The 18,266-nt window shown below is 37.2% G+C and overlaps 1 protein-coding gene and 1 pseudogene across 3 annotated transcripts; both read left to right on the top strand.

The window, feature by feature from the left end:
* Positions 1 to 1,214: 1,214 nt before the first annotated feature.
* LOC108172701 (COMPASS-like H3K4 histone methylase component WDR5A) lies at positions 1,215 to 3,370 on the top strand (annotated as a pseudogene).
* A 10,333-nt stretch (positions 3,371 to 13,703) lies between these two features.
* On the top strand, positions 13,704 to 16,082 carry LOC103443053 (transcription factor bHLH18-like). Of its 3 annotated transcripts, none has more exons than XM_017334461.3 (5): positions 13,704 to 13,839; positions 14,030 to 14,129; positions 14,318 to 14,920; positions 15,205 to 15,576; positions 15,664 to 16,082. In XM_017334461.3, the coding sequence occupies exons 2-5, from the start codon at positions 14,091 to 14,093 to the stop codon at positions 15,748 to 15,750; spliced, it is 1,101 nt and encodes a 366-aa protein (XP_017189950.3). In that variant the 5' UTR covers positions 13,704 to 13,839; positions 14,030 to 14,090; the 3' UTR covers positions 15,751 to 16,082. The 3 variants fall into 3 exon arrangements, with proteins under 3 accessions (XP_017189950.3, XP_017189951.3, XP_070670979.1); XM_017334462.3 differs by having other exon boundaries at positions 13,725 to 13,839; positions 14,048 to 14,129; XM_070814878.1 differs by lacking the exon at positions 13,704 to 13,839 and having other exon boundaries at positions 13,947 to 14,129.
* The last annotated feature ends 2,184 nt before the right edge of the window (positions 16,083 to 18,266 follow it).

The following is an 18,266-nucleotide window of genomic DNA, read 5'->3' as shown; positions in this document are numbered from 1 at the left end:
CAAACAACTCAAAAATGACGATATTATCATCATGATCAATTTTAGTAAAAATAAATGTGTGAAATTGTAAACGAAGGATTTTGAGCCTCTACATTTACCATTTGTACATTTACTTGCATTAATATTCTAAAGGAGATGTACGCGATGAGTGAGTTAGCCAATAAAATTGAGGAACTTGGACTTGGAATTGTTGAGAGGGGGAAATGAGTGGATTCTGTGTTGGAGAGTTGGAAGACGGAAGCAGCGGGGAAGAGAAGAGGAAGGAGGAAGGAGGAAGGAGGAAGAGTAATTCTGTGTTGGACTTGGAATTGTGCTGCAACTTGGGTTTTTTTTTTTTTTTTGGTTTTTTTTCTTCATTTTCAATTAGTAATTATCGTATTTTAATTTTAATTTTAATTTTTTAAAAAAACTGAATTTTTTAATCCACATGGCGATACATGAATAGTATTGTCCCCACATCATGCTACATCAACCAACTAACGGAAATTTTAACGGAATTGGACGCCAAAGACTAAATTGATGTGTTAGGTCAATTTCAAGGATAAAATTGATCGATTTTCAATTTTAATGACCAAAATGATGAATTAGTTTAATTTCAGGGACCAATAATGATGAAATAAAAAAGTGTTTTATGATTGTGACTTTTTTAGTTCTCCTTAAACTTTATACACATTTTTCGTAGAGGTTAATATTTGCATTCCCTTGTGTCCTTACATTGCATTTGGGCGAATAAATTTAAGATTACTAAATAATTATAAAATAACGAATATTGAAATGATGAAATTTATTTTCTAGAATTTATAAATTTTATTGTTTTGTTAACCTAAAAGAAGAGTGAAATTTAAATACAAGATATACTTAGGAAATGTGCTAGTAGTGACAGTGGAGAGGCGGCGGTGATGACGATGGGTAGTGAGGGAGCCAGTAATATGTGATGGTGGTGACAACTATGATGGTGGGTTGTGGCTGCAGCTCATGATTGAGTTTTTTTGTATTTCACTTTTAAAACTCTAATTTATGAAATTTCTAAATCGACAATTATTTATATTAAATTTAACTTGGGAATTGAAATGATTCAAATTCTAAGTTTTTTTTCTATGTAAAATTTTTATGTTTACGAATCCAAACAAAAATTCAAATTCATAAACATAAAAATTAGTACATAATTAATTTATACTAATTTTTGTCCAAATTTCAAATTTATCCGCACAAAATCATTTTTCGTTCAGCCGAATGAAGGTGCATTGCATTCCCACGCATTAGCCATCTCACCCAGTCACTCTCCCTCCGAAAATCCCAAAGCCCGGGAAACCCCAAAGCCCCCAAAATAAACCAAATCAAATCGCCAATGTCGAAGGAACCGTCGAACACCTTCAAACCCTACATTCTCTGCGAAACTCTAACGGGCCACAAGAGCGCCATCGCCGGCTTCAAATTCTCCTCCGACGGCCGCCTCCGCCGACAAGACCATTCGCACCTACTCCCTCGCCTTCCGCGATGATTCCTCCACTCCCACCATCTCCCCCGCCCAGACCTTCGAAGGCCACTCCCAGGGCATCTCAGATCTCGCCTTCTCCGCCGACTCTCGCTTCATGGTCTCCGCCTCCGACGACAAGACCCTCCGCCTCTGGGACGTCGCCACCGGCCAAATGGCCACACCAACTACGTCTTCTGCGCCAACTTCAACCCACAGTCCAATATGATCGTCTCGGGTTCCTTCGACGAAACGGTGCGTATTTGGGATGTTGAGACCGGGAAATGCTTGAAGGTTTTGCCGGCTCACTCCGACCCTGTCACCGCCGTCGATTTCAATCGGGATGGCTCGGTTATCGTCTCCAGCAGCCATGATGGGTTGTGCAGGACCTGGGATGCCTCCACTGGTCACTGCACCAAGACATTGATCGATGATGAAAATCCTCCGGTTTCGTATGTTAAATTTGCGCCTAATGGCAAGTACATTCTTGTTGGCACATTGGATGATACTTTGGTAAGCTCAGTTCCCACTTCTTACTTTTCGTAATTTACGACTGTTTTGTTGAATTTGAATGGCTTCGTTTGAACCCTCTGTCGATGCTCACTTCAATTTATAAGATGAAGTACTTCAAATATCATGGTTGCGATGACTAAATATTGATTAGAACTCTGTTAATTGGGTAGTGGAAAGTTGATGGTTCTGAATGCTCACTCATGACAAAATATTGGTTCCGTTTGTACTTGTTCTTACTCAAGTTTCAACCTTTTCGTGTAATGTTATTCATGTACAGGTGAAATGCCTGATAATTGGTTCTGAAACATCTGCACTGGTTCTTTAGGTCTGGTTTATCTGTTGATGCCACATTTGACACATTGCTTTCAGCATTTGACAGATCGGATTTTAGTGCTTTTTGCATGCTTTTTTGAGGAATGCAGCTTGAACTAGATGTAGGTTCAATAAATTTTCCTTTGGAAAACTGATTTTCTCCATTCTTATGGCATATGGTTTTCTGTCCATCTCCTTTTGCAATTATTTTTGTACCTTCCGTGTGCATGATTTGAAGACAAACACGTGGGTATATCTTTTGGTTATGGTATTATATACATGAAAGTACATTAGTAGAACAATGGACTATGTTAAAACAATTTGATAAACTGGAACGGTTATTACATGCTCATTTGCTAACCATTTTAGAGAGGGAGTGAGGAAGAGGGAGGCAAATATTCCCGTCTCATATCATCTCTTTCTTATCTACCCTCCCCTCTCTCCTCTATCCATTTTCTTTTAAGAAGCAGAAATAAAGAACAAGAACATGAGCAAACGAGCACTATATTCATTTTCCAAAGCAATCATGGCATACAGCTGATCTGGAATTTCTATCTTGTGTCTGCAGAAGTTCTGGAACTTTTCAACTGGGAAATGTCTAAAGACTTACACAGGTCACAAGAGCTCGAGGTTCTGCATTTCTTCCACATTGTAAGCGGGTCTGAAGATAATTGTTTGTACTTGTGGGAATTGCAAAGCAGGAAGATAGTTCAGAAATTGGAAGGTCACACTGACACTGATATATCCGTATCATGTCACCCAACTAAGAACATAATTGCTTCTGGTGCACTTGGGAATGACAAGACGGTGAAGATCTGGACTCAGGTGAACTGATTCATTTTCCGTTGTTGTATATGATTGTGTCCATGGCACAAAGATTTTGACTTGAGGAGGGAGACTGATTTGTTGTATTATGAAGCGTATTTTGTCCTATGCCCCGTGTTCCCTAGTTGTATTGTATATGATTGCGTCCATGGCACAAAGATTTTGACTTGAGGAGGGAGACTGATTTGTTGTATTACGAAGCGTATTTTGTCCTATGCCCCGTGCTGCACGACTCTTACGTTCTAACTTGTTTTAGTAATTATCTCGTTGTTTGTATTTTAGAACTTTGCTGTTCTTAGATATCAGTTTAAGGTCAATTCTCTTAATTATAATTTAGGCCGGGTCTTGTAGTTGGCTGTTGTAAACAGCGATCAAAGTTTGGTGCAGACTCCTTTTGTGAGATGCCAGGGTGTCCTGAATCTGAAAATCGTTGACAAAGGAGTGGTCTGCTTGGTACTTGTGGACAGAGAGATGTGTGGTATGAAAATTTGTTTTGGTTTCTCAATGCAGGTTTGTGAAAATTTCTCCGTCATCTTCAATGGTCTAATTTATATGCTCGTTAGTGTTGCATGTTAGCGCACGTTGCATATTCCACTGTTCCACAGTAGTTTATGGTTGGTGCATGTCTGTGTGAATGCTATGTGGTGAGCAACATTCATTGATTAGCTTGACTCAAGTCCGGAACTTGTTGTCATTGGGTAGTTTGTAATCGTACAACATGCTAACTATGGAACTTCCCTTGAAAATTTGCATTACATTTCCCTTTAGCGCCAATGTGGTTCCGCCTGATTTGTTGACGATCTTCATTAATGTCACAACGATGGAAGACTGAACGCATTGTCTCTGTAATCATGCAGGGTTCCTTGACATAGGGGATACAGTATTGTCTGTTTGAATGTAGTCCTTGAAACGATTCTTCTGCTGCTGTTGATCTTCTAACCGTTGGGCCACCATGCATTTCTTTGTTTTATTGGGCGTACTTAGTTGGGCCATTGATTCTAGGCTTATAATTTACTTGGTTTCGTTGGACCTCCTTTGGGATGATCCTTTGTGGGGTTTCACTTTCAGTTTGTTTTATATTCTTCTTTTAATCCTATGTATCATAAAAAGTAGAAGGGTTAACCGCATTCTACACCATAAGGTTTGGAGTCATTTGCAAAATGAGTCATGAGATTTTAATTTTTGCATTTTACAGCACTTGATTTTTCAATTGCATCATTTTAACCACATTCCACCGTCTAACTAGACGATAAATGTTGATGTTTGCATACATTGGGCCCACATTTAAAGCATACGTTGACTATTGATTTTGTAAAACGATTTAAAAAGTAAAAGAGTAAAGTACTGAACATTAAAATTGGCGGTCAACGAGTGCTTAAAATGTGGACTAAGACCATCTCCAACCGAAGGGTCTAAACGGCCAGAGGGTTGAAAATAGTCCTAAAACTGTCTCAAACCGAGAGCCAGGTCAAAGGGCTCGTGGGCTCTACTGGACAAAAAATGGCCAAAGGGCTAACCGGCCGGCCCAAATGAGCTAGCCAACAGGCTCCATGCGGGGCCATATGCTGATGTCATATTTGATTTTTTTTTTATAGTTTTTTTTTAATTTTTAATTTTTACATTAAGTAACATGAAACGACATTAAATAACATTAAGTAACATTAAACAATATAAAAAAAAAATTTAACAACATAAAACTTAAACAACATTTTTTAAAACATTTAACAACATGAAAATTATTGACAATCCATAACATAAAATTATGTTTGGTCCTCGGTTGGAGATGGTAAGAAATATGACCCTACACTGTTAATTAAAATATTAATTTCTTGGAGGGCCAAATGGCTAAAACGAGCCCTCTGGCCCTCTTTTGATTGGAGATGGTCTAAGGCTATGCCATATCAGCACTTAACGTCCAATTAGACCGTGAAATTAATGGAGATGTTAATTGGTATAATTCATAAATCACATGGTGTAAAATGAAAAAAAATAATTCAAACCTAGTGTTTCATTTTACAAATGACCCCTAAACCTTGTGGTCTAAAATGTAGTTAACCCAAAGTAAAAAAGCACAAATTATTTTCTTAACTAGATATTGTTTGTCAGGACATTTCTCTTCAACCAACTCTCATTGTTTAAACCTTTCTCCTCCTTCAAATATAAATTAAAATAATAATATCGCTTATAATAAAAAAAAACTGATCCTGACAATAGATGAGCAATATCACATTATTGTTAAACGGAGATAATTGTTGTAATCATATTTTTAATAGCTTAGAAGCTTGAGCCTTGATACACTATCCTACTCTAGAACTTTTTTAACTTCTTTTTAATTATGCCATGTGAAGTTTTTCAAATTTGTTCTTCTTTTGACATATGATAGAATATAAAGATGGATATGAGGTAGAAATCTAATTTATATCTGCTTAAGTTCACATAGCCTAATCTCTCTTTTTTTTTCTTCCACCAAGTTTAAACTATGTGTCCACCATAACAAAAAAAAAAAGAAAAAAAATACACTGAATTTATGAAACTATAAACAAATTAAATAATTACTTAAAATCTGCATTTTGTATAAGCAAATCTGAAACTTTTGACACACTGCCTCGCCAACGATCCTCTGAACATGCCTACACATCTTGAATATCTGGATGATACACACATGCAATTGGGAGATTAATGAACATGATGGATCATTAATCTATTTGGTTTGTGGTTGTTCGTGCTTGATTTTTATATAATATTGATTCCTCTGTCAGTTGATTTTATTGATTGATTATACGCATAATGCGTCAGTATACTTGTGCATATGGAATTATGCACTCAAATTCTTAAATATGCCATAAATTTTGCTCCATTATGTTGGGTTCAATAGAAAAGGGGGAATTTGAAACATGTGACTAAACAAGAGCTAGTTGTGATTAGTGTCACGTTGTAATGATATTTCTCACCACATGTAAGTGTAAGGTTTTAGTTCAACTCCTATGAATGATGGATTTAATACTAAATTATTACTAGCCATTGCATGCATGCTAGCTTAGCTCAAAACCGCAATATCATTGTTATTAAAAAAAAAAAAAAAAAAAAAAAAAGAGGTTTTCATCACAAATAGTCTCTAAGATTGACTTAAGCAACTTAAAAGGTCCCTGAGTTTCAAAATCGATCAATGTCGTCCCTAAGATTCAATGCCGCATATCACTATATGGTCCTTGATGTCTAATTCCGTCAAATTTTTTGCTAGTGTGTTGTTGTGGCACGAGTGAGCCCTACCAATCCAATCATAAAGTGCCAAGTGGACTAACTATAGAATTTTTTTACTTTTTAAGATTTACAACTAAAACTCATAAAAAAAAGGAAGACATCTACGCCTTCATTTGGATAAACTATTCTCTTTAGGGTAAATTCAATATAAATCCAAGTATTAATAGGAATAGTCGATTTTTTAAAGGGAACTTTAACAAAAAGCACCTGGTACTGTTCACTTTAACGAAAAACCACATTTTTACACTAAAAAGTCAATCATGGTACTATTCACTTTACCCTTTATTTTGTCCTTATCATTAAAACTCAAAGTTTTCAAGCCCTTTTCATTAGTTTTCCTTTTTTTAAAACTAGGTCTAATGACTATTATCTTTTTGTTAAGTTTGTGATAAAATTGAAAAGGAGAAATTAGGTTCACATCATTCTTTTTGTTACTCCATTGATTAAAATCCTATTCATTTTCAATTTTTGATCAAGGTCCTTGGATATTAATAACATCATTAATTATTTGAATAATAAAATATTTTTATTTTTAAATATATTCCTTTAGTGTTAAAAATGTTACAATTAGTATATTTATATTTAGGGAACTTTAACGAAAAGCACCCGGTACTGTTCACTTTAACGAAAAACCACATTTTTACACTAAAAAGTCAATCCTGATACTATTCACTTTACCCTTTATTTTGTCCTTATCATTAAAACTCAAAGTTTTCAAGCCCTTTTCATTAGTTTTCCTTTATATTTATGGCTAAATTTTTTATCATATATTTTTATTTTTAGTTTGTACCTATTTTTAATTTGTACCAATTTTTTTTTCATTTATAATTTGTACCCATATATTAGTTTCTTTTTGTGCCCATATTTTTTTAAAGTTTTATCTGTATTTGTACCCATGTGTATACCGTCACATGATATTGTATATTTAATCAATGATAGAAAAATTGACACACCCCGACCCGAATCAGGGCATGCTGGTCATCACGTGAGGGTGACGTAGCCATGTGCATAGTGCGGAAACAATAATAATAATAGAGAATACGAATAATTAAAAACCAATTCATATGAGTACTAGCTAAGGTAAGTGCTAGAAAATGTGTGAATACACAATCAAAGTATAAGTAGCCTAAGTTCAGTCCAGAAAATAAGCACTAATTAAACGACACCCAAAAATGCCCTACATTTATGATAGTTTGTCAGAACCTCCAGTCAAACCTCCTGAGCCACCAATGAATAAGCTTATCTAAAACCTGGAGGAGCGCAAAACAGAAAGTGTGAGTGGGCAGAAACAAAGTTTTTCAAAACCATTTCATTATCAAATGCTCTAACCCTCGCCGTAAAACATGTATAATTTTCCCAGAAATGGAATATAAATATATAAGTATATACACACATATATTTCAATTAATCCTTCACATATCCATTTTCATAAGTATGCCATGCCAAAATATGAAACAGAATAAGTAACTCAGGTGATAATAACTTCATGGAAAAATAACATATTAGCCGGAACCCCTGTAGAGGTCTATACGGCTGAATTCATAGCTCATTATTCAATCTAGCCGGAGTCATCGCAAGTGACTTATACGACACTACACCGCACACGAGTTGGAACCACTGTAAAGGTCCGTACAACAAGACTGAGTGTAATATAGTTATGCTCAATGCTACTCTTTCATGATAGCTGTGCAATAAATCACTAGTCACTTACAAGTTGGAACCATCTATGATGGTTTGTACGACAAGACTGTGCACCTAAATTGGATCCAATGTGAGCATATAGTGCGGGAAGGTGACATCATAAACAGGCATGTACCATATCTCTGGCTAAATCACAATCACCCGGGGTGTAGGTTTATGAGCTTTCAATCACATCTCACATTACCAATATCTCATATAACAAAACATAACTCACTTGGTACTTACCTGAGTGTCCACAGCACCAATTCATATTATGCATCATATACTAATTCATATGCTGAATATAAATTTATATGCATGGCATTTCAAAGCATACTTTCATTTAAACACATTTTCTGGGAAAATATCAAGTATATAAATATATACTGAAAACCAAAAGCCCACTCACTGGTATGTCGAAGGGTCGTAGCCCCCGAGTCATCCTTGACTGCGCTCGTCCTTGGGATAAGTCTCCCCTATATGCGAAACAACTATAAAAACGTTAATTTAAAGCACATAACCAATACTAGCTAATAACTTCTCATACAATACTCAAATGGGATGTTTGAATATACCAACGTGATCTACACAACCTCACGAACATCCCCATATTTTTAGAAAAAAATTTCGACTACCCACGTGCCTGCTAAGGCACGGCCAGACGCACTGCCCACGTGCGGGCATGTGCCAGGCACACTAATGGTAACCTTTCGGTTTGGATAGTAGGGATGTGATGTCGGGTACTTCTTCAAGTCCTTGAATGTGCATTGGCTAGTCTCGTCCCAAAGTGTATGCTTCTCTGCCAGAACGAAAAAGTCTGCTAGAGTTAGAGCTTCTTTCATGATCGATTTTCTGAATAGTGGGTGGTCTGCTGAAAGTCCTTTTTGGAAGGCTGCTCGAGCTATCGAGTCGTTGCATCCGACTATCCTTGCCTTCTCTACTTTGAACCTCCTCACATAGTCGCGAAACGACTCCTTTGGGTTCTTCTTGACGTCGAACAAATGGTCGGACTTCTTTTTTATCGAGCAATAGGATGAATATTCTTTGGTGAAAACCAAAGAAAGTTAGTTGAAATTCCGGATGGATTGTGGCAGTAGGCTGTAAAACCAATCTTGCGCCTCGTCTTGTAAAGTGGTGGTGAATATCTTGCACATGAGATCATTGTTGTTTCGATAAAGGATCATTGCGCTTCGATAGTGCTTTAAGTGTCTCTCCGGGTCTTCATCCCCTTTGAAATATATGAAATATGTCATGATGAACTCGCATGGAGGCTCTGCCTGCTCGATCTCGTCCATGATGGGTGACTTGCTTATGTTAGTCATGTTCCATCGTAGTACCTCGTTGGTGACCTCATTGCGTTGGAAATTACGCAATCACTTGGTCAAGAGTTTTTCTACTTCTTCCTGAATTTGCCTTTGTTGAGGTAGTGGAGCTCTCGACTGCCCCCCAACCGTGACTTGCTGGTCTAAGCTGTTATTCCATGTGTTTGGCTCGTCTATGCTGCGGATGCGATGCATGTAGCGCGTTCTAAGCAAGCGAGCAAGTTCTTTGTAGGCTGCCGGTTAAATTTGAGCTGGATTAAGTGACTGATTCTCTCTGTCCGTCATGTTGCCTACTCCGATGAGAGGTGAAGGATGCTCCTTGCGGGCTTAACTAAGAATGAATACTTCACCTGGAAGGTTGCTCATGTTGACTATCGGAGTGTGATCCCAACTGTGAATGTATGCTCGTCTATGGGCCTAGTCGAGAGTGCACACTCATTTGCGCTCTAAGACGGGAGTATATGCTATCTCGGGGGCCCAATTGGGAGTGTACACTGCCTGAACGCTTGGCTCGCGGCTGGTCGAGTGGCTGCTTCCTAGGACGTTGTTGGAGAGGTTCTTTGTCTACCCTTATCCTACTTCAGGGCACCTCGTCTGGGGCACATTGCATCTTGGTGCATTGCAAGAGCTGGTTCACCAAGGTCGTCTGCTGTGCGAGGGCGCTCGTCAACTCTATGACTTGTCGAGACAAGTGTTGTTCTCCATTTAGGTTGGAATAGCTTGGAATGAATGCGTTTTCTTGAATAGTGGAAGTGTGGTAGACTCCGAGCGCGAGATTTGAGTTGGGAAATGCCAAATCCGCAGAAAAATGTGGTGAAAATACTCCTGGTTTGATCTTCAATCTAGAAATTTGGAGCCGGGATAGTTAAACTAATCTTGGATCAATTTGGGCTACTTGGAAGGCCACGGGAGTAGACTGGGCTGCGGAAGCAGGTTGGGCCACGAGAGTGGGCTGCTCACCTAGAACAGGCTGCTCGGAGTGTGATGCATATGGATGCGAGGCTTGGGCTCGGCTTGGCAACGCGTTGAGTTCGCCTTGGGCATGGAGTGACATGGCTTGGGTCGTGGCCTTGGTGCCGTGAGCCTTGGATGGCACGGCTCGGGTCGTGGTAGCGATGCCATATACCTCACCGTAGGTAGTGGTAACCATGGTGGCCACCGTGGAGGTTGCCATGGTGGAGCTCCATAGAGATGGTGCTGATCCTATGATCACATTTAGCCTTGTGGATAAAAAATCTAATAATAAGAACGTATGAAAAATCTACAAATGGACAAGTAAATAGAAAAACCTTTTGATGCGGGGGTCTTCTACAAGTGTGTGACTCGTCTCTCATTGAAAGCACCAATTTGTGGATGCAAATTTCCTCCTCCTTGATCTTGGACAAAATTGCACCTACAAAACAATTAACATCTTAGGTCAAGGCCAAGAGCCTCACGCGCCCACAATGAATGAGGGGCTTTAGCTAAAGAACCTCTGATGCCAAAGTTAAAATTTAGAGAGAAAAAGTGTTTGAGAATTCTAGAGAATTTTAGCAAGAGTTGGAAGTCCTTTATGGGAGAGAATGGTGACCTATATATAGGGATATGGTTGGCCCTATTAGGAGAATAGGGACTGGCCATTTAGGTTTTTTTTTGGTGTAAATTGTGGTTAATTAGCCATTAATAGATTAATTAGGTAATAAATCTATTAATTGACTAATTAACATATTTTGAAAGAAATTATTTGGGGAGTTATGGAATGAATAAGATAATTAGCTAATTGATTAGCTAAAAGATAATTAGCTAATTAATTGGGGAGTTTCCTTGTAGAAGGAATTTGATGAGATGTGTTTGAGATTGTTACCTATTTTGGGCACTTTTGACTTGGTTGAGGGATGATTACCTGCTGCTCACGCTTAGGAATCCCGTTATGCCTCAAGGGTATTTTTGTCCTCTTCTGTCCAAAAATCCACGTGTCGCCTTGTGATTATTTTTGGCTCCACATGAATGTTTTTTTTTTTATTTGGGACCATCACACTTCTTGTATGATCCGAGTTTATATTTAAAATATAGCAATGATTAATAATAAGACATATTATAATATGCACAAGAATTTTTTTCTTCTTATTCAAAGATATATTACATTAAGAGGTGGGAGGAGAAATTAGTATTGAATTCATAAGTCACGAGATTCACATATAAGACCTCTTAGTTGCAAGTAAATGAGAATATTAGTTGACGATAATTTTAAAAGGCAATATGAATAGACTGTTCAAATTAAGAGATAGTGTTGCATTCTCATAAAACAAAATTCTCATAACTATGAGAAAGTGGAAGAGAAATTACAATGAGTCAATGGCTATGTCCTTGTGCGGAACTAGAACCAACCTTGTCGTGGCCAAAAAGCTCCAAAATGCTTAAAGAAATTACCTTAAATATTTTCTTTTTTGGGGTCAAAGCTCCCTACCTTGTATCCTCTGAACTGCGCGCCTTCCCAATATCCCAATTCTCATGTGCCTAATTATCAAAATTCATATAAATAATACACAGTTAATAATATAAGTTGTCACTTAGTACTACGGTCAAATAAAAGTATAGGGTTATGATTTAATTGTTAAGATTTATTCTTCTCTTTCAAAGGAATATATATAGGTGTATAGGAGGTCCTATAAATCTGGAAACTAGAATCCCAATTATACAGGATATCAATCACATGATTACATACCCAAACAATACATCTATAATTCCTGAAATATAGCATTGACTCACGTTAACACGATCTAGTAGTATTCCTCTTCACTTGTAAGTAAGAAGTCTTAGGTTTGATTCTCGCCAAATGCGTATCTGAACGACATTATTGCTAACTCTTTGTGAGGCTAAGCCTACCTCCTTCCCTTAATGTAGATAATATTGTTTGTTAAAAAAAATAAAAAAGATATAAGTTATGACATGGGATCATAATTTTTCCATCTAAACTATTTTGGATCCTACTCAATTTCGGAAACCTTAAACTTGTGATCGGCAAAACTCGAATCTAAAACCTTAAGAGTATCTACAAGAGATTAGTCATATTTTTGTTAATTTTGCTAGAATTTGATTTTGAAAAGCTATTCTGGCTAGCCAGTTTGATTTAACGTATCTAATAACACTACGGGCTTTCACAGTAGGGTGAAAAAAGTGAGTATGATATTAATATATTGATCACTCGTATAATAATCATTCTACAACTATGGCTCATCGTTATTTTCGTAATAAATTTTTCGATTCTCATGATATCATTTTGATGACTTTTAAGAAGAATTTGTGTTGGCTCGTATAACATAAGCTACTGGATGTTCAAGGGTTTAGGAAAAACACATGAACAATATACTCAATATGACGGTTATACCCTTGACGTCGTGAGTAGAACATAAAATTACCTTAAGCGAATAAGACGTAATTTGCCCTAAGCTAACGAGGTTTTATGCCACTTAAAAACCATGGGCTCTCCATGCGGCCCATAATATATCCTGCTATTAAGCCATGTACCCAACCCAATGGTGGTAGCCACTGACTCTTCTGAGTCTCCCCTTGAGTGTTTAGCGCATCTGCGCTCTTATCAACATGGACTTTCAGAACTACTAGCTAGTAAGACTGCAAAGACTAGCCTGCATCATCAAGGATTGTCTAGCATTCTCTCTAGCCTCAACTCCAAGCTACATGTTAGAGTTTTTCAGTATAAATAGCCATGCCAAACAGAGAAAACAATAATCACCACTTACTATTCAAAAATCTCTCAAGTTCTATTTTTCTCTCTATCTTTTCTGACTTAGGCATTGGATGCCCTTTGGCGGATCCCTTCCCCTTTTCTCAGGGTTTTTGTTAATTAAGCTAATAGTGTTTGTTTTCTTGTAAGTGAAATTTCTTCTAACCAACGGTATACGAAATTTGTAATCCACGTATATTTCTAATGCGATCCGATCGAAAATCAGTTCACCCAATGAAGAAATTTTTAGTTGTCATGGGAACACAAGTAGTACACTACGTGTTTTAATAAGAATTGTGAGAAATTTTATTTTTTAAGTTATTAACTTTTTAACACACATATCTCATCACTTATTTAATAACACGTGGTGTATCATTTCGTATACTGGTCACACCGAAAAATCTCTCCACCCAATGAATCGGCCAATATAATTGCCGATGTGGCAATATTTGTAGGTCAAAAACACGAAAAGAGTCATAAATTGACCCGGAGGAAAATGCCTCCAAATGAATAGTGTTCACTCATCAGAAGGCGGGAAACATTTTCACACGTGCCACTAGCATTTATAGTATCTTATTGGATCGGTACGTTCAATTTTCTTAATTTGCTTGCTTTTTAGTCATCATCTCGATGTAGAGCGCGTTCGTACGCCTATAAAAGATTGCAAGACTCGTCCTTCCTGGAGAACTGGAGAAACAAAAACTTGCATAGTCTTTCCTAATCTTAAGGTGAGGTGTTTTCAACTTTCAGTGCTCCTGTTTCTTTTTTTCCAAGTTCCAAGGAGTTTTCTTGGGGTTGCTACGCTTAATTTCTGGGCTTCTTTATGATCATTTATAGTCTACATATCAGCCTTCCATGAAATCTTTTTTCTTTGTTCAAGTTCTATTCATGCCTTCATATATTTACTATTTATTTTAGTTGAATCCAACGGTGCAGCTAAATTTCGGTTCACTCCCTAGTAAAGAAACCAGGTGCATTAATGGACATGATCTCATCAGCAAAATGGGTATCTGATTTCGTAAGTCTCGCTTTTTTTTTTAATTATACAATTTATTATATATACCCTTCCGTACCCTAAGCATGAAGAAATCAACAAAGAAATTTAAAAAAAAATAAAAGAATTGATACAAAAGAGTCCAAAGTTAATCTTAAAAAGTTGTTCAAATTTTTGGTTCTCTATTAATGTTTTGATTAATTTATATATAGGAAATCGAAGATCCTTCTTTCATCAATCAATACGAAATGAGCTCCCGGGACTACTCACTTGATGAGCTCAATTTCCTATCTTTCTCATCTGAGAGCTACTCATCCTATCCAAATTTCACCCCAAAAGCCGACAACTTCAGCAAAGCATCCATCGAAAATCTTCATCAGATGTACGGGACTCATGAAAGGCCAGCAAAACAGCCTAAGAACAACACTAATAGTTGGAACTCTTGCTCCACTGACCACATAATTACTGCCAATGCTTCTTCTTCCTCCTCTTCACACCTAATTTCTTTTGAAAGCTCCAACTCATCACCCCCAACCACTTCTCAACAGTACTATGGTCTAGATTGCAGAGTTATCAAGCCAAAGAATGAAGTGGAATATTCCAATGGGAAATTGAACCCTCGAGCTTTGATTTCCCAAGGTATCTATGACCCCCAAACATGCTCACCGAAACATGGACAGGGGATCAAGAGGGCGGCTACGGTGACTAAAAGTCCTTTAGATGCTCAAGATCATGTTCTTGCGGAGAGAAAGCGCCGAGAAAATCTCAGCCAGCGGTTCATTGCTCTATCTGCCTTACTTCCAGGCCTGAAGAAGGTACTAATTAGTTAAACTTTTTCAGTTTTTACCCCTAATTAATGTGTTCTCAGTTAGACAGTACGTTATGTTGTAAAGTTGTTATGATCTAATGTAACCTCTTTTCGTACAGTATGTCATGTTTTAAATAGTTAATGATCTAAATTTTATGTAAGATTTGTCTAATCAATGACTCAGATTGTTTCTGGTAGTCGAGTTGTCTGATAAGAGAATACTTCTAGTTTAATTTGGTTATAGTAGCTTCCATCAGAGATTCTAAACTACCCATTTTCACAAAATTGCAGACGGACAAGGCTTCGGTCCTCGGAGATGCGATCAAGTACGTGAAACATCTTCAAGAACTTACGAAAATGCTGGAGAAACAAGCAGCCAAGAAAACTGTGGAAGCGGTGGTGTTTGTGAAGAGGACTCAGTACTCAGCGGATGATGATATATCCTCATCCGATGAGAACTCCGAGAGCTGCTCTAACCAGCCACTACCAGAAATCGAAGCAAGAGTTTCGGACAAGGAGGTCCTCATACGAATCCACAGCGAGAAAACCAAAGGATCTTTGGCAAGCATACTGAGTGAAATAGAAAAGCTTGATCTCACCATTGTTCACAGCTGTGCCTTGCCCCTTGGCAATTCAACTCTAGATATCACTGTAGTTGCTCAGGTACATAAATTTGGTTAGGTTAATTCAGTGCATAAACTTAACACTTTTTTTACCCTTAACTAATAAGACTCCAATTCTTAATTACAGATGGATGTAGAATTCAGAATGACAGTGAAAGATCTTGTAAAAAATCTAAGACAGGCTTTGCTCAAGTTGGTGGGACCAGAAATATGAAGTTCTGAAGTTCGCTTTGTGCCCTAGAGTTGGAGATAGATAGGAATAAATCTGACAGTTTCTTACGCATGTATTTTTTTTCCCTTTTTGGTGGTTTTTTTCTGGCTTTTATGACCTTTGGAGGAAACACCAGCCATTGTACTCATGCTGCTAGCAAGGCTTTATTTTGCAGGAGGGTTTTTTCCTTTGTGAGTTTTGCGTGGTTGACCGGTTAACCACGTTCGATTACCCTCGTGCTATATATGAAAACCTAGCTGCAGGTTTTGTTTTTATTTTTTGTGGAGGGCTTTTGTGTAAACTTCCTTCGTAATCTATTGTCACTTAATGGTTAATTGTTGTTGTTTTATTTGTCGGATATTCTTCATGTATATAATTTATTGAATACCGACAATAAGTTGAATTTCAGACCCAAAAAGTAGAATTAGAGACAATAAAATTTGGATTGTAGTTTTAGTTTTCATCTTGGACAACTTCATTTAATAATGGTACACCAGTCAACGAAATGGGGTGGTGAGCAAAAAAATTAACTCGCTCAAATTTCATTTTAGTCAATTTTTACGTTTAATTCAATTTGCAAATTATGCTTTTAAAGTTGGATTACAATTCAAATTTTCCAACGAAATACACGACTTTTTCATTCATTGCAAGGCAGAGAGGAAAAGAAATACAGGCAAGGCAATCCAACTTTTCTATCACCAACAGTTGGATTCGCTGTGGGCATCTATGTATTTGTTTTGAACGGAATACCATAAATTAGTAGCGATGAGTAAACCAGCATGCAGTTGTCAGATTAATAGAGACAACCTGAAAACTATTAGGAGTACAGGTTCAATGGTTGTGATATTGACGAGTGTAAATTGATTAGATAGGTAGTTACAAACTGTTGTAGGATAGCTTAGTTTATAAGCTGTCATAGTTAGGATATATACTAATGTTGTGTATAGTGTACAAATTATTCTTTGTAAATGAAATACAGTTTTCTTTCTTCTTCTCTAAAAAATCTCTCTCTCTCTTTGATAATCTTGCTCTCTAAGGTCCACCTCATCATGGTTTACATGGTATCAAAGCATATTGGCACCATATGTAAAGCAGAACAGCCATACATGCTCCACATTATTCAATTAGTGTTGTCTACATGTATGACTTGAAAATTTGACATACATGAAGGGGCGTGTAAGGATGTGAAAGTAAAAAAGTTTGTCAGTGAAATGAGAAATCTTGCAATGGCTTATAAGAGTTTGAGCTACTCTCCAATAGGTTTTATCATGGAACCTCAACTTTCTTCATAATATCTTCACTGAAAAAGTTATATGCTTGACGGATATCAATCTTGGATTCTTGCTTCCGCTTCCTTGCTGCTCTTTTCCTCATCATTTCTTGATATTCTATAATCTTAATCTTCGATTCTAGGGTTTCTTTCTTTCATATTTATGCAATTGTTCGTGTGTCATATTAAGCATGCAAGGTGTTTTATAAAATTCCTCTATCATTCTATTTGGGAATTTCGATTCGTATCTGTTACAATGGTGACAACATCTCAATTACAGATCTTGCAATCTCCAATTACATCTTTGATTTGAGCAGTTTCAACCTTCTTTTCTCTAAATCTTGATGATTTTAATTCCTTGCCTTGGCATTTCCAAATAAAATTGTTACTTGAAGGCCATGACATCGTTGGATTTATGGATGGTTCTACACCATGTCCTGCAGAGTTTCTTAACAGAAACTCTGGTGATTCAGAGGTTAATTCTGAAGCCTCTTATATTCGATCTGAGTCAGATGACTTCAAGATTTGGAAGATGCATGATAAGGCTCTGATGCAGTTGATTACTACCACCTTATCTCTTGCTGCTCTCTCCTGTCCTATTGGAAACACCAATTCTTAGGATATGTGGAATCGACTTAAGGAACAATTCTCCAAAGTCACTCAAACCAGTATTTTCTAGATGCAATTCGTGTTGAAAACAATCAAGAAGGGTAATGATTTTATCACTTTCTATTTGCAAAGAATTAAGGATGCTAGGGATTGTTTGTTTACTGTTGGGGCATGTTTTGATGATAATGATATTGTGATTCCCACTTTGAATGGATTGCCTGCTGAATATAATACAATTAGGTATATTATTAGAGGACACGAAACTGTAATTTCTTTGAAGTATCTGCGATCCCGATTTCTACTGAAGAAGCTATGATTGATACTGTTTCTGGTACTCCAATGCTTACTACTTTAGTAGCTAATACAAATGGGTTTAATTCTAAAAATGGAAGTTCTTACAATTCTCAGAATACAACAACAACAACAACAACAAAGCCTTTTCCCACTAAGTGGGGTCGGCTATATGAATCCTAGAACGCCATTGCGCTCGGTTTTGTGTCATGTCCTCCGTTAGATCCAAGTACTCAAGTCTTTTCTTAGGGTCTCTTCCAAAGTTTTCCTAGGTCTTCCTCTACCCCTTCAGCCCTGAACCTCTGTCCCGTAGTCACATTTTCGAACCGGAGCGTCAGTAGGCCTTCTT

The sequence above is a fragment of the Malus domestica genome, chromosome 15, assembly GCF_042453785.1.
Source record: "Malus domestica chromosome 15, GDT2T_hap1".
Lineage (NCBI taxonomy): Eukaryota > Viridiplantae > Streptophyta > Magnoliopsida > Rosales > Rosaceae > Malus > Malus domestica.
The sequence above is the reverse complement of the archived record's forward strand: the minus strand, read 5'-3'. Positions and strand labels throughout refer to the sequence as shown.